At 40.3% G+C, this 16,849-nt stretch overlaps 1 protein-coding gene across 1 annotated transcript in view; it reads right to left on the bottom strand.

Annotated features, from left to right (window-relative positions):
• PTPRO (protein tyrosine phosphatase receptor type O) overlaps positions 1 to 16,849 on the bottom strand; it is a 159,025-nt gene that overhangs the window by 48,425 nt on the left and 93,751 nt on the right. The window contains 5 exon segments of the mRNA XM_069807805.1: positions 3,257 to 3,456; positions 6,202 to 6,363; positions 7,369 to 7,815; positions 10,041 to 10,193; positions 12,185 to 12,343. Coding sequence (XP_069663906.1) covers positions 3,257 to 3,456; positions 6,202 to 6,363; positions 7,369 to 7,815; positions 10,041 to 10,193; positions 12,185 to 12,343 — 1,121 coding nt within the window.

Raw genomic sequence — 16,849 nt, 5'->3', positions numbered from 1 at the left:
CTTGAAAACTTCCAGGGATGGGACATCCACAACTTCTCTGGGCAACCTGTTCCAGTGCCTCACCACCCCCACAGTGAAGAACTTCTTCCTCACATCTAATCTAAACCTGATCTCTTTCAGTTTAAAACATCCTCATCCTATCACTACACTCCCTGTTAAAAAGTCCCTCCCCATCTTTCCTGTAGGCCCCCTTTAAGTACTGAAAGGCCACTATAAGGTCTCTCCAGAGCCTTCTCTTCTCCAGGCTGAACAACCTCAACCCTCTCAGTCTGTTCTCATAGGGGAAGTGCTCCAGCTCTCTGATCATCTTCATGGTCCTTCTTTGGACCTGCTCAAACAGGTCCATGTCTTTCTTATGCTGGGGGCCGCAGAGCTGAACGCAATACTCCAGGTGGGGTCTCATGAGAGCGGAGTAGAGGGGGAGAATCACCTCCCATGACGTGCTGGTCACACTTCTTTTGATGCAGCCCAGGGTGAGATCAGCTTTCTGGGCTGTAAGTGCACACTGCTGGCTCATATTCAGTTTTTTATCCACTAATAACCCCAAGTCCTTCTCTGCAGGGCTGCGCTCAATCCATTCTCCGCCCAGCCTGTATTTGTGCTTGGGATTGACCCAACCCGTATGCAGGACCTTGCACTTGGCCTTGCTGAACTTCATGAGGTTCACACGGGCCCACCTCTCCAGCCTGTCAAGGTCCCTCTGGATGGCATCCCTTCCCTCCGGAGTGTCAACCGCACCACATGGCTTGGTGTCGCCTGCAAACTTGCTGAGGGTGCACTCAATCCAGCTGTCCATGTTGCTGGCAAAGATGTTAAACAGCACTGGTCCCAGTACTGACCCCTGAGGAACACCACTCGTCACTGGTCTCCACTTGGACATTAAGTCATTGACCGCAACTCTTTGAGTACGATCACCCAGCCAATTCCTTATCCACTGAGCGGTCCATCCGTCAAATCCATGACTCTCCATTTTAGAGACAAGGATGTCATGCGGGACAGTGTCAAACGCTTTGCACAAGTCCAGGTAGTCTTGTCATATTCAGGTGATATTATTCAGGGTGGAGTATTTAGGCCATGTGTTTTCAATAAAAGTCTGAGGCTTTTCATTGGTCATCCAATTCATCTGCAGCTCTGTGAGCTGAAGGCAGCGTTATGAGAAAGCTGTCTTCTGAACGGATGTGTTAAGTGACTGCATGGTGAAATCAGAGAGGAATTACTCTCTTTCACCTCCCCTGCACAGCACTACAAAAACCTGACTGAGGGACACTGTGATTTTTCTTTTCAGTTTGAAACATCACCATTAAAATTTCTGCTGTGCCACACTAGGTTTCAGTCAGAGCTGGAGGCAGAATGCCTGACCAAGTGATTCCTGGTCTGATACAATATGAAAAGTCTTATCTCCTGAAGAGCCAGCTAACAGCAAATGAGCAGAACAGCTTTGAGGAAAGGACTTCATGCACCCCTTCTAGAACTGCAGTCTGGTATTTCCTAACTTTTTCTTCACAACCTTTCCAAAGTCTGTATCACAGCCACCTTTGCACTGGTGGTTTACTGCAACGCACGTGAATATATCAGTATCAGCACAGATTTAATAAGGAACAGAATTTGTCTTTAACAGCTGCTTTGGAAAGCTAAATCACTTTTAACTCCTGCACAATGTTAGAAATGGATAGAACTCTGCATTGAATTTTGCCCTTTTCAGCTCACCAAGGAGAATTCAAACTAACACCCATTAATAATTCCAGGTATAATAAGCTGAAAAAATTTGATTAGTGGTGGTACGAATATTTGTAATGACAGAAAGAAACAACTGTATTCAGACCTTTCTACCTACTTGCAATAAACACGCATTTACTTTTACAGATATCTTGTTTATTCATGGATTAGCTTTAGGTACTTGTTTTTGAGTTTGTAGATGAATCCTGTGGTATTTACTGTAATCATATATGTATATACTTGAGACCTGTGGTTTATAATCATCTACTGTATTGTTTTGCTTCCTGATTAAATGACTGCACTTTTAATAAATGGAAGGAAAATAACTCAATGAGATTACAAGCTGATTCTGAAAAACAATTCTCAAATTATCATGAAAAGACACTTCCAAACATTTAAGTTCACAGCCGTTGGAATAAGCCTCAAAACATTTTGACAAAGATTCATTTTAAGAGACACTTTTAAAGGATGCAGACTCTCTGTATTAATTAACTTGCAGGGCTAACCACAAAGTTGAAGGAGATAAAGATTTACTGGAAGTCTCTCTTTCCATTCCCATAGAATCATTTAGGTTGGAAAAGACCTTCAAGATCATGGAGTCCAGCCGTTAACCCAACGCTGCCAAGTCCACCACTAAAACCATGTCCTTAAGTGCCACATCTACAAGCTGAGGGTGCAGCAGGGCAGCACTGCAGTCCTTTGCAGACTCCTCCATCACACACATTTAGGGAGCCAGACAAAAGTTGTGGCATGACTCAGAATATCAGCATCTTGGTAAGGTAACTGAGATGTGGGCTAAAACCTCTTTCTAACCGAAGCCACATGCCACTGATCCATCATAGCCACAGTATCTGATGTTGGGTTGCACCCGCTAAGGGTTTCAAGTAACAGAAAATTGGGATATTTTGGGGTTCAGGATTCTTGATCATTATAAACACATCCCATAAGGCAGCTGTAAAGAGCTGTTGTCCATCCAAATCACAGGTGGTCTGAATTACTATTTACTTCCCAGTGCTGACATCTTTTTTTTTTTTTATGGATGAAAAGAAAAGCTGACTTCTGATCACCTCTAAACTTCCAGAAAGTTTAGAATCAGGTTCTGTATTCATACGTAGGGTATCTAAGAAAGAATTTATGTTAGTTTGACGATAATCATGCCTGTGAGCACTTTGCTTAATACAAACGGATTACAGCATATGTCTAAGTGTTATTATGATATGGCACCATTTTGCCTACTGCCACAAAAATGTCTCAAAGCGTACAACATAACTCAAGTTTGAACAAAGGATTGGCCACAGTCAGTCCAACAGAAATACAGTTTTAACAGTACTATAGTTTACTGCACACTTGCATTCCTGAATGCTGTGCTCTCCCCTCCACTCTGCATCATCCGTGTCCCTTTAGATTGCAGAAGGGAGCACCTACTGCTGCGCTCTGCAGCCCTGAGCCTGATAGAGCCCTGGGGCATGACAATCCCAGAGAGCAGGATGATTAGCAATTTTTTCTGGTATTTGTAAAGGCTCCAGCTTCCGCCCCTTACCTCAGTGCAGTAGTGTTTTTCAAGCCTTTGACTTTCCTTTTGCTTCTGACAGGTCAGGGAGACCACAGACACGATGGTGCCGTTGCCGCCGCTCTCTTGTGATGCTGTCCAGGATGTCAGGGCAGTAGTGGAGCTTAGCACCGTCACAGCCACATGCTGGGGCTTTTCCGTGAGCTCTTCTATCCATTCACCTGCGGGGCCTGGGACAAGTCCCAAAAGCACACGTGAGCAGGCCACTCTATGCATTTGAGGCACACACGTTAAAACATCCTTTTTTCACGGGATCATTTACTCCTAGTGAAAGAGGCTGGACTGACAGTTGTCCATCTCCACAGCCCTCAGGCAGTGAAGATGGCAGCCCCTGGGAAACAGCCTGTGGCTGGTGCTATTTCACCTGTAGCAGAGCAGATGATGAGAGAAACATCCCTGTTTGAAAATTCGGATTGCAGTCGTCTCTATTGCTTACCAGAAACCACCCAGCAATATCAGATTTGCTCCAAGGGAATGTTTAAAAGCAGTGCTATCCAATCATGGGCAGATAATTGATAAATATTAAAGGATAAGCATATAAAATTTTTTGCTTCTCCACATACTAACATACCCTCCAAATGTACTACAGCCTTGAAGCGTGAAAATTGAGTTCACAGAGGTTACCACCGTGAAGAATCTCATTCTCCATTAGACTTTTTGAAGGACTTGCTAGAGAACACAGGTTTAAATGTAGATAAAATAACAATTTGCAAAATAAGTTCAGCTAGACTTGGTCAAAATTTCAGATTTCATGAAAATCATCAGCTTTTCTTGTTACTTTTAAGGGACATTTGTGACAGCTCTCTCTTTGACATTCCTTCCTCCATGCAATTCTAATGGTACTTTATTTTTATTGAGAAAATAAAACAAATGCCAGAGCAAGAATTTGGTGTAAGATCAGCCTATAAGATTTGACAGTCCATACCGATATCTGGGTGCAACAAAAATTTATGTAATACAAGCCAGTAATTTGACAGGATGATTCACTGACTGAGTGCTACAAGGGTAAGATAAGGCTGAAGCTCTGAGCAAAATTTATTCACGACAACAGACTCACACCTACTCAGGTAAAAGGAGGAATTCGGTCATTAGATTACTCTCTGGAGCCAGTGGATGTATCTGTAGCTCTTACTATTCAGAAATCGTTTCAGCATCAGCATTAAGGGAACTGAGCTACCTCATGTCACAGCCCAAAGCTGAAGTCCCCACACAAAAAAACCTACTTGATCAAACTCATAAAGAGGAATGGAAAAGCAATTTCACCTGAAGAGTACTTGTGCACCTCTCAGATTTGGCATACTACCAGAAATACATATAAAAATCTTTCTAAAATACTAAGGATCTTGCGTTTGACAAAATGAATAAGACAATTGCCAAGAATCCTCACCTGGTTCTAAAAGCCTGCAAAACTAACAGACAAAACCACAAAACCCAAACGTTCTCATGTGTTACATGTAAAATGAAAATATTTGTTACATTCCTGTAACACCTTAATACTTTATGCTGAATGAGATTCAAGTTTATCCTTAATCTAGCAATCCATACACCTATACTTTGGATTAATATTGTCTCATTTCTCTCAGGTCTCCCTCACCAGTTAGTAGACTTCATGGAGGACACCGTATTGCATATTGCTTAATGGAAATAAGTCACATCTTGTAAAATGGAATAACATTTGTTACTAATAGCAATGCTACGTAATTTATTTGATATACTTGTATACTTATACATACTTCAATGATTTCCATATAATGAAGCTGCCTAAGAACTATTCCTAAAGAAAACCAGAAGTCAGTGAAATTACAACAGCAGAGACCCTTTCGCTCATGTGCTGTTTCCTCTTTTCTCTTTGTTTTCCAAGTACTGTTTCTTTCAACTATAAAGTTCAAAACATAGGAGCAATAGTGGAATTCAGTTACATGCAGCCAAACATTATGATGAATTTAAGCCTAAATAGTTAGCATTTGTAAATGTTATGAGCTACTAAAGACACAATTTTTATTAGTAATGTACTTAAGTACTTGAGTACATTTCATTTTAATACGAATATTTCTGCCAGCCTTCGCTACCCTGTCTTGTTGCAACATTCATGATTCAGGGGAGACACTATCCTCCCACATCTAAAGTTGTGTAGTGCTGCAAGTATTCCCCTGTTCTCATTGTGTGGGCAATTTGTAGGCTATATCTATTTCCTTTCATAGAAAAAAGTACAAAGGTGACCACAGCCATCACAAGGATAATAATCTGAATTCACCAACAGCTGTCTCACTTGCTGATTTAATTGTCAGTCATGATATTAGTTTACACAGTAGTGTATTACTACTTTCTCTTTTACTAAGTCTTCAGTTAAGAAACCCTGGGATTCGACAGGGAAATAATAAATTACTTTTCCTTCTCTGAATTTAGCAGGCTGAACTATTTCATCTACTGTAATTTGCCCCATGTTCTCTCAGAGACCATGTAATTTCAGAGTTCAATTGTGCAATTCCCACACCATCAGCCTGAGATGCCCTTCATCCCTAACCTGGTACATACAGCCTCCAGGAGTAAGGAAGTTAAGCATTTTCAAGAATTTCTATAACCACCGATTTAATTCTTGGAATTAAATCCTCTCTGAAAGATGCGAGAGGGGAACCTGTTTCAGCGAGCCACTTCTGAACACTGGGCAATGACTCCATCAAATACGTCACCTGCTTTCAGTTCTTAGCTCTGCCAAGACAGCATGATGGAGGCCCATCCAGGCAGGATATAATATATAACACACTTTCACCATATCTCCTTCTCTGCCGCAGGGAATTCCAGAAGTCCAGACTCTTCTGATCCTGCAGCAGATGCCAGAGCTGCCACAGTGGTCAAACTCTGTACATTAAAGTTATATTGGTCTGGGAGAAAAAGAGATTTGTTGAGATACTTACTGATGTAAAAGCTAAGTGTTTTTGCTGATTGACTTCCCCGAACTTCACAAGAGCCAGAGGAGCTAAATGTCGTTACAGACAACTTATATTTTCCTGGTTCTTTCAGTTCAGCAACAAATTTGTGAGTGTCCTCACTTACTGTCAAAAATTCCGTGGAGTTCTCTAAATCAGGGGGGGAAAAAAAGTGTGGATTAATTGAAATTTGAAAGGCTCCAGCCACTGAGGAAATGATTTATATCAGAAATGCTAATACTGTTTCTGCTGTGGGATTAAAAGGTATCCAAAAGGACTGGATTTATGTGGGTAGTTTTATTTCTTGCCATCAGCACAAGAGTAATTAATGACCAAGGTTGCAGGGTAGGTGTAGAGGAACAATAAAACCAGGCTAAATTTTCATTCTGTAGAAGGGATGATAAAATAGGATTGCCATGACTGTGCAAGTGAAAAACAGCATGGCATGGAAGAAAAGGAGCTTCCAATTTTCTATCTATTGCATTCTTATTCTGCAAAAAAAAAAGTATTTGCCCTTAGTGTGGGAAGGCTTACGAAAACTGCTTGTCAGGAAATAAAATTCATTTAGGTAGAATAGATTTTAAAACAGAAAATCTTTAAGTAACATGGCGATTTTCTTGTAGCTCCATCACTTGAAAAGTCTCCCCGTTCTCCACCACAGCCTCCTTGTGGCCTAAGGAATATGTTTGGTAGCTGTCCTCTGAGACAACTGTTAATCTGAATCTAGACTATCTTTTCTGTATGTCCTGTCCAGTCGAGGTCCCCCTGAGAACCTTTCTCAGCGGCAGACAAAACTACAAGGTATAATGTGCCGCCTTTGTCTCAAATTTCAAAAATCAGTTCGTTTCTCCTTTCTCCGATACCAGAATGGATTTATGATAACTGCAGTGTAAACAGTGCAGCAATATATACAAAAGTATAAATCTTGTTTAACAGAAGAGAATTGCAAACTGCGATTTACCCCTCCTCCCTTACTTTTATGATGCTCAGCCAGAACTAGATGCTATTCAACGCAAGAAACTTCTCAAGAAATACAGGAGATGTAACAAAGTCCTCTGAAGCACGGTACTAGGTAATTAATAATTTGTAGAGGAGACAAGCCAGCAATGGAATTACAGAAAAGAGGTACAAAAAGGGTGTAAGACTCTGTTTTACCTTCCCTTTCAACATTGATATGGAAACCATCAAACGCAGTAGGTGGCTTTGGTGGTAACCAGGTCAGCACCATTTGCACAGGAAGGAAGGAGGGGGGCTCTGGCGTGAGTTTTCCCGATGTGTTGACATCGTTGGCCTCGTAATCACTGGCAACTGCATTGACAAACTCCTCTTCACCCTCGGATGACTCAGCTTCGTTAGACCACCAGTACGGCTGTGATGTGGTTTCATACTCAGTGCCGTTATAGCGGTAGTCCGGCCAGGCTGCAGATGTGTTTGCTGCTGGAATTTCAGGTGGGTTGTCAGAAAAATGGCTAAGTTTTTCTTTTCTTATGATTTCTTGTGGTCCCATGAATGATTCTTCTGCAAAATTCCCACTGTGCTCTTCCCAGTTGTTTCTGTTGATTGGTACAATCTGAACAGAAATGTTTCGAGGTGGGTAAGGAACTAAAAGAGAAGCAAGGGTTAGTCTTTTAATAGCTATGTTCTGTACACCTTTACAATGTGTTAATTCCCCAGAGAAATATTGTTTGCAAGAAAACAATGCATCTAGGGATATTCTGAAATAACTAGTTCCTATTAAGATTCTTCCTTCTCTTACATATACTTATAGTAGAAGTGATTCTAGTGGGATCAAGATGAGTGTAAATTCACAGAAGAATCATGATTCAAGAATCAGCTGGGATAGAGTTAGTTTTCTTCTTAGTAGCTGGTACAGTGTGTTTTGGATTCAGTGTGAGAATAATGTTGATAACACACTGATGTTTTAGCTGTTGCTAAGTAGTGCTGACCCCAAATCAAGGATTTTTCAGTTTCCCATGCTCTGCCAGCAAGCAGGTGTACAAGAAGGTGGGAAGGAGCATGGCCAGGACAGCTGACCCAAACTAGCCAAAGGAATTCCACACCGTAGAACATCATGCTCAGTGTATAAACTGGGGGGAGTCGGCCGGGAGGGGTGAATTGCTGCTTGGGCATCGGTGATGTGCATGGGTCACGAGCAATTGCATTGTGTATCACTTGTCTTCTCTTGGGTTTTATTTATTTATTTATTTATTTTATTATATTGTATTCCTTTTCATTACTACTATTATTATTACTACTATTGTTAGTATTACATTTTATTTTACTTTAGTTATTAAACTGTTCTTATCTCAACCTACGAGTTTTACTTTTTTTTTCCGATTCTCTTCCCCATCCCACTGGGAAGGGGGAGTGAGTGAGCAGCTGTGTGGTGCCTAGCTGCTGGCTGGGCTTAAACCATGACAGCCAGGAAGAAAAGTAGATGTGAAGTCACAGTAAATCAGACTTCAGTGCTATTACAGCAGCAAGGCTACTCCAGTGTGAACTTGTAAGAGTGGATCTTCATTTATTCTATTGTGTCTTCCAGAAAGACCTTGATCATGGAAAAAAATACTTCTGTAGACATGAATTGAAAAACATATGCAAAACTAATATATGGCATAGCTCACATTTCAAAAGTATGACCTTCACTTTGCTGTAGGGCTTTTCATATGCTTTTAGCAGCCACCTTTTCACAAGCATTAAACATCAGTTTAAATTTTAATATTTGTGAAAGCTTGATCTTAAGATTTGGGTCTCCAGAAGACAAGATTCTGGCATACGAAGAAGTTATGCCAGGAGGTGAACACATACCATTTTGTCTGCCTCACTGTAATTGCTTGTCTGTCTGCCCTTACACACGATAAGTGTGAGTAGCCTCTGCAAACAATTTTGGCTGGCATCTTTTAAGCTGGCATCTTATAAGACACTAATTTGTTCACCTCCCCTGTCCCAGCCACGGCCACTAATACAAAACCAGACACTACAATCTCGTTGCAGTTTGTGCGAAGAATGGGGAATGGGAGGGCAGCAGGAAAGAAAAATGAGATCCTGTTGGTTGCATTCTTATGGTTCAGTATCTCAATAACTATATTTAGGATCCTCAGGACAGAACTCAGCTGGCATCAGTTGACTTTGCTCTGTCCAAGGCAATGGACCAACATCAGTGTATTCATCTGAAGATTTGGCCTTTTGATTTTACCACTGGTTCGTTTCACTTTGGACCCTGGAAAATGTCTGTGGTCCAACAGATGAACAGAAAAGTTTTGGGCACCATCCCAGGACCAAATTAAATTAGTTCTGGACCCTGAACAAACGCAATTTTCAGCCTTTGCAACATTGCTGTCTTGGAGATTAAAAGTTCATGCTTCAGGGCATAAAGTGGCTGCCAAGTGGGGCGACTATGACATTCTTCTCTGTGACAGAAGACAGCACAATGAGGAAGGCCTTCTCCAACAGTTTAGCTATGATTCACTGTGCAAGCAGACAGACCAATATAGATAGATCAATAGTATGCTCAGCGTGGCTATTCCTGTGGCTTAAAAATTAATTCCTAGCACAAGACCTAGGATATCTCATGTGAAGCAGAATTTATTTTCTAAGAAGCAAGCTTTATAACAGAAACACTCAGGCAAATTTCCCTTTGCACTGTATTGCACACATAACCCTATGTACTAGCCACAGCATCCTCCTCCCATGCTCCTGGCCAGGAGCAGCGCCCAAGACTGCTCCCACACAGACCCTCCTCTCTGTGCGATCAATCCCCTCCCCACAGCAGAAAGGAAAGCAGCCATACAGACTTGGAGCAAAAGGTACATAATAATTTTTTTCACCTGTTCTGTGCCGTTTGGGCTCATGCTGGACCCCGCTGTATTCCACTAGCGTGCTTTTGTTGAAGGTCGCTTCTGATACCAACTGAAATGTGATGTTACTGTAGCATATGCCTGGTAGCCAGTGATTGAAAACCGTTTTACCTTTAAAGAAGTCTGCCGAAGGTTTAAAAAGAAAAGAAGAAAGGAAAAAGAAGAGGAAAATGCATCAAATGTTCACTTTCTGATAATGCAACTGCACATGCTGAACTGGCAGCGTTTCAGATGTTTAAACATTGCTCAGCCTGGTCTGAGACACGAAATTCTAATAATTCAGTTTGCCAACATTTTTCCTGGCTGTCAAAGGCACTTTGCTAAAGAAAAAAAAAAAAGCCCAGCACAAGAAACATGAACTACTTTTCACAGGAAAGGGAAACGAATCTGGCAACCTGTTCCACGTGACACTGAATATCTCAAAGAGTATCTGACAGTTTCTTCAGACCTTTAACTGCTGCACGCAAAAGCCTCCTTGGTCTTTTGCTGACTGAGGCATAATGTTCGGGGTAGATGCTGAAAGGGCCATCCACCACGCAGCTGAGTGCAAGCCACGGTACTGAGAGCTGAGCTCACGTCCACCGTCGGTACACGTGGGGGCTGAAGAGAAGTTGCTTAGGGCTATTTGGCTATGGGAAGGAGTGTGCAAGTTGAGTAGTGAATCTCTCAACTCGGTTTGACTTTTTTATTTATCAGCAGCTGCAGCTGCACACAGCCCCTGGAAACATGTATTAGCTGTAGAAGACAAAAATTACTGCTGGTACCCCTTTTGTTCCCTGGAAAGAGGTCACCTATATTTTGTGCTATGATTCAGAACGACCCTCCTAACTTCTGGCACTTCACAGCATTGAAAATGTGATTTCTAGCCCCACTCTGTATTGAAGTAAAGAGACTCCAAAATTTTCTGACCTCTTTCTGGAAGTGTGTATCTCCCTCTGCTGACTTCAGAGAGAGCTTACAGTGACCAGACTTCTACATTGGGAGCCTTAGTTCAGTGCCTAAAATCCAGCACCTACTGGATTGCTCAAAGGCATTTTACTGCCACTATGCAATGTTAAACCATTGGGGTTTCAGGGCCCGCAGAGTATGCAGGTGCCTTTCTCACCTCTTAGGATGTTTTCCATAGGACAGTCCCATTTACATCTCTGAGATAGATGCTATGCTTAAGCTATACAGCAGGGCAAAAGGGAGTTGTTACAAACGAATAAAAAAGAAAGCAGAATTTGCTCTTATTAGATTGTTTAGATGGTTAGATTGGTTGTTTAAATTGTTTAAACTGACTGTCTAGATTGTTAGATTGATTGCCCTTGATTAGATTATTTTAAGAAAATTGACATTTATAATATGCAGCAGGGTTTATTAGCTCAGGGACAATACTGAATGCTACAATAATATACAGTACTATACAGCATAGTACTATTAGCACTGTGTCACTGTGTGGTGATACAGAACTACCAGGTTTAAATCCTGCACCAGGAATCAGGTATATTGAACGGGTTTCCCAGCTCTGGGGCATCCCAGAGCTCTCCTATCAGCTGTTCACCAACGACGAAAACTTGGCCAGAGGGAAGAGACTGGGAAGTTTTTTAATGCTTTCAACTGACACAGAATGTCATCCAGGGATTTCAACAAGCATATCTAGAAAGCAAAAACATATCTCTGTCCTTCCTACTGAGTTTGGGGGTTCTTTCCTTTTTCCTTTTCTTTTGTTTTGGATTGTACATCAGCAGGGAAGATAAAAAAAATGGTGGAACATTTGGGGGATTTTAGTGTACATGCTTATTTGGAAGCACCAGAAATTGGGCATCCCTTCCCAGGTTGATAGCAGAACAGCTGAAAAAAATCCAGACCACCCAGTCTTCCTCTAAAATCCAGAAGAAAGGAAGCATCACTAGAACTAGGATGGGAAGCAGGTTTAAATCCAAAGTGAACCACCAGCTCAATTCGAGGGCCCATCCCTTACTTCATGATATAAAAGTTATTATATAAACAGACACATTACCAGAAATAGAAATCATTATGACCAATACATGTCAAAAACACACCTAAGACCACTGTTTAAAATGTTTCCAGCAGAGTTAGCATTAAGTTTTAGTGGAATAGTTTCCTCCTACCTTTGTACAGCATTGTTCGGTAGTCTTTTCCTTCCCAATAGCTTATATTTACCCTGGTAAAAACATTGTACTTCTCTGGGTACTGAATTTCAAACAACACTCCTGTTTCTGGTGATGGTTTATAATCATAGATAGAAACACTGCTCACAGGAAGGGGTTCTAAAGGATATGCAAATAAAAGGAAAAAAGGAAGAAAGAAGCAGATTAATAGGCAAACTGAGCTCTTCACACATATACACGACCAATGAAACAAATGGTTTTGCTAGGTATGGCACAGGCACTCTTAAATCTACCAGGTGATATTTGGAGCTTCACAGACGTCTAGGGCAAAGCTACCCGGGATGTTGTCAAAGCCAATATTTGCGTGTTCCCCCACAAAACAATTTATGTTCTTGATGCTTACACTTTAAAGGAAAAATCTCCTTATTTGCCATAAAAAATAAGATTGAAATAGCAGTTACTATTTAAGCACTCAGTCATGACCCCAGAAAGATTTTAGTCTTTAATGCTTGCCAATCATGTAAAAGTGCCCAGATAAAAACAACAAAACACTTGAAATTGCTCATAACTTTGGCATAAACGTGAACTTTTAAGATTAGCTGAGAAGCTTATCAGTGTAACAGTGAAAGGAAGCTACCTGAATGAAGATTTTTCTATTTTGATATGTATTCATTCCTTTATTTCATGGGTCCCCATTCCTACCATATCTGAGAGGGCCACCGTCTTCAATACATTTATCCACACCAAACTTCTATAAAATATAGCAGTACCATTACCATTATTTTACAGATGAAGAATTGAGGTACAGAAAAGTAAAGTGGTTTACTGGAGGGCACAGGGGATCTGCCGATCTAATGCTCTGAACTCTGAGCCAGGTGGGCTACAAAAAGTAAGAAAAATACCCTGCGTGCTGTGATATGGCATCTAGACCCATGTAGCTCCATCAACTAAGGAAAGCTGTGTCAATTCACTGCAGCTGGAAATCTGGATTGTTGCTAACAATAAGAGAGTCACAGTTTTATTCAGCCTCCTTTATCCACAAAAAAAAAAAAAAAAAAAAAAATTACCCTTTTCCTTGATGCTCTTCTCAGGAAAAAAAAAAGAAAAAAAAAAGCAACCCAACTATACATTGGTTATAAGAGGGCCAAGCAGATATTTAAAGCAAGGTTATAGTGTTCATTGAAATTTGTCATACTAACATATTTTAATAGAGGTAGTTAATGCACAACCCCCTCAGTAATTATGCCTACAACCTTATAAGTATTATTGTGTTGATTTAGTTCCTGCACACTGTAGGGAAAAGATTGAAAAATTTAGGCTGTTGATTAGCATGGCCTTAGAGGACACATTTGTGTTCAAAGTTCTGCTGCAGTAGGCCCTGGAGAAAAACATAAAATATTTTTCCCTTAGAGCATAGAGTCACAATGGGCAAGAGAAAGAGTAGATGAAAGGGAAGACCAGTATCAGTTTCAAAAGTGGAATTATCCCACAGAAGGTGGAACAGGTTAATCAAAGATGGAAAAGCAAGACTGTAGTGGAAGCAAAAATTAAATCCCAATTACCAGCACAGGATTTTCACCACAGCACTAAGTTTCCAGATGTGATGAGAAGTGGAGAAGAAAAAACAACTAAGAACAAAAGCCACAGATGCAAACAGAATCTTTCCCCAAGTCTTAAGAAGTAGTCGTGGAATCATTTTCAACTTTGTCAGAGCATGGGAATGCAATCATGTGGGATTATTAAACTATTTCTCATGGCAAAGACGCTTCATTAGCTTCAGGTAAATATCAGTATATTTGTATGTTAACCACTTACAAACAGAAACTCCCAATCTCACAAATACCAACAGGCACTTCAGTGATGGGATCTGTGAAAATTTTGCTGACAATTTGTGATAAGCCTAGAAATAAATAGGAGCAAAACAGATCACGGGAAACAACAAAGCCTACCCTCTTCTTTCTGCTGAGGCTTTTCCCATTGCTTATTCTGAAATAAATAGTTGATCTGACTATCCACATGACCAGAGGGTTTATATCACAGCTCACACAGCACACGATAGTAGTTTAAATGTCAATAACAATCTCTAAATAGCACAACGCTTATGTGCAGTCGTCTTTCATGTTATCGGGTGTGCCCTGGGCTTTCTTCTGCTATCTCATTCACATCTGAAGTCTCCTTATTTCTGAAAGAATTACTGAAACTTTCTTATGTCAGTGATTAAATTACCCCATTTATTCCTTCCTACAACAAATCAAATAAAGGATGGAAGTTATATTCATTTTTAATCCAAATGATTTTTCCTCCTGATGCTTTGATTTAATTAACCAATAATTGAATTAAGCGGTAATCACCACAGACTCTCTTTCTTGTTGTTATCTTCTGCTTACTATCCTCTCATTGCTCATGGCTGATGTTAGCAGAGTAGCATGAGTGATATAATGCAATTTAAAGATTCTTTCATTATCTTACTTCCTTCGGCACCAAATCTTCACATCAAAAGCTATTTGCACACTGTGAAATTAAAAAGACACTCAGCAGATAAAAATCATGTTCTGTTTTTCACTTACTAACTGCTCCTAGGGTTATTAAACTTAAAGAATATGTAAAATGTCACCCTTCACTATGTATATTTATAATTCAGAGCATAAACAGTCTGGTCTTTTTAATTTTACAATTTTCAGTATTTAGGATCCAGCTTTTCACAGATTTCAGTGGTTCTCAAGAAGTAGCCTAAATAAAGTGTAATATAATACTTCAGAAATCTTAGAGCTTTATAAATGCTCTGCACTACATTGACATGTGAAGTCATATTACAGAAGGACTTAGAGGATGTCAGTGTCCCTCTAATACCATGTTTAAGGCACTTCTTCTCGTACAATCTCTTTATTTTTAGACTTGCAGATTATATTAAATGCACATAGACAAGCTTGCAGGATCAAGACCTAAATTTGCCTTTTTTCTTAGCGTCTCAGAATCTGCTGCTCCTATAGCAACTGTTTTCCCATTATATCTGTTTATGGGAAACTTAACCTCTGCGTTTCTCCTGGACTCTACAGCATTTTGCATTTAGCACATAGCTCACATTATACATACATCAAGATAGCATAGTAAATATGGCTAACGTCTTCCTCAAATGCCCTGGAAAATTCTGGATGCTAAATTCTCCATTGATGCATTCAATTTGTTCCAGACACATTAACACTTGCAATTCGGGGGGGGAGGGAGGGGAAGTACCTTGAAAATAAGTACTACATTCCATTGTAGATTGGGTCACTCTACAGATTGAATTAATGATTGATTACTGTGGTAGGTTAGATGTAGTATTACACGTGGGTGGTTGAAATGGGACTAAGATCAACTCTCTTGCTTCTCACACTCAAACCCAAATTAATCATGATTCACACCTTCATATCATGACTTTTAGAAAAAGAAGCCCCATTAATGGAGTGACCTATCTCCCATGGGTAATGCCCTTTATTCATATGAAGAAGTGGTGAATTATGCCATTTTCTACCCAGGATGACACTATTTATGTTGTCTATATAGTTACTGGGAGTTAAGTTATAGCCAGGATAAAGCTTCCCTTATGCTATAAACTTTAGGGATCATTTTCTCTCTTGCTAAAGAGCAACCATTTCTGAGATTAAAAAGCTGCTGTTTAATACTTCAGGAACATAATGTTCAAGTTTATCATAGCTAATAGAGATGCCATGTGCTATTGCTTATGAAAGGGGAATGTAAGTGAAAGTGGTATCTGAGCAATGATGGTATATACTGCAATTTCTAGATGCCCACATAAGATGACAAAAGATGATACAAACTAAAAAATAATATCGTCACAAGAACAAAGGCATATCTGTTGTTCTTAAACAGATTTAGGCCAATACTTTAGATCAGCCCTCCAAGGGAAATTATGGCAGGAAATCATGTGGTTGCAGTTCTTTTTGTTTCTTTGATTCTGATGGAAGGCTTTTTTCACCTTAAAAGGGGACAACATGATTTGTTTGCTGCGTAAAGCTGAGCGCTAATGGACCTAGATGTTCTTCTGAGTTACGTTTCAAAATTAGGGCTGCCATGGATAACCAGCCTTTTTAAAGACATGCCATGTCATCCTTTAAGAAAGAAAAACACAAAGGGCTTAAGTTTTACATTTCATTGGAAAAAAAAAAACTCTGAAGCTCCTACTTCAACAGCTCTGATCCATTAACGAGCCAGAGGAAAGGACTGGACCTGCTGAATCACTTCCTGCAGCATCTGGCACAGTGACAACCGAGCATTAACTAGGTCTAATGCCAATTACTTTCTGAGAGCTGAAGACATCAGAGTCCCAGGCAGCAGGCCCGATGGTCTCTTGAGGAGAGTACTTTTTGTAGAAGATACAGAGGCAGAACTCTCCCTAAAGGGAATATATTTTACAGTGATTTATGAAAGGAATCATCTGCTTTCGAAACAATGAGACATTTACCACTCAAAACTCCTAATCATAAGCTAAAATAAAAGTCAGGCAGAGCTGCTCTTAATTACCCTCAGAGGTCCTGAGATCCTGATTTCTCTAATTCCCACCAGAGATACATTTTTCCTACAGCACACAATAGCTTTGCAACGTACTGCTTTCCTGATTCCTTCGAATGTACAAAGATTTTTTCCTTCACAACGAAAAGAAAA

The sequence above is a fragment of the Haliaeetus albicilla genome, chromosome 19 (genome assembly GCF_947461875.1).
Source record: "Haliaeetus albicilla chromosome 19, bHalAlb1.1, whole genome shotgun sequence".
Taxonomy (NCBI): domain Eukaryota; kingdom Metazoa; phylum Chordata; class Aves; order Accipitriformes; family Accipitridae; genus Haliaeetus; species Haliaeetus albicilla.
This window is presented reverse-complemented; position numbering and strand designations above follow the sequence as displayed.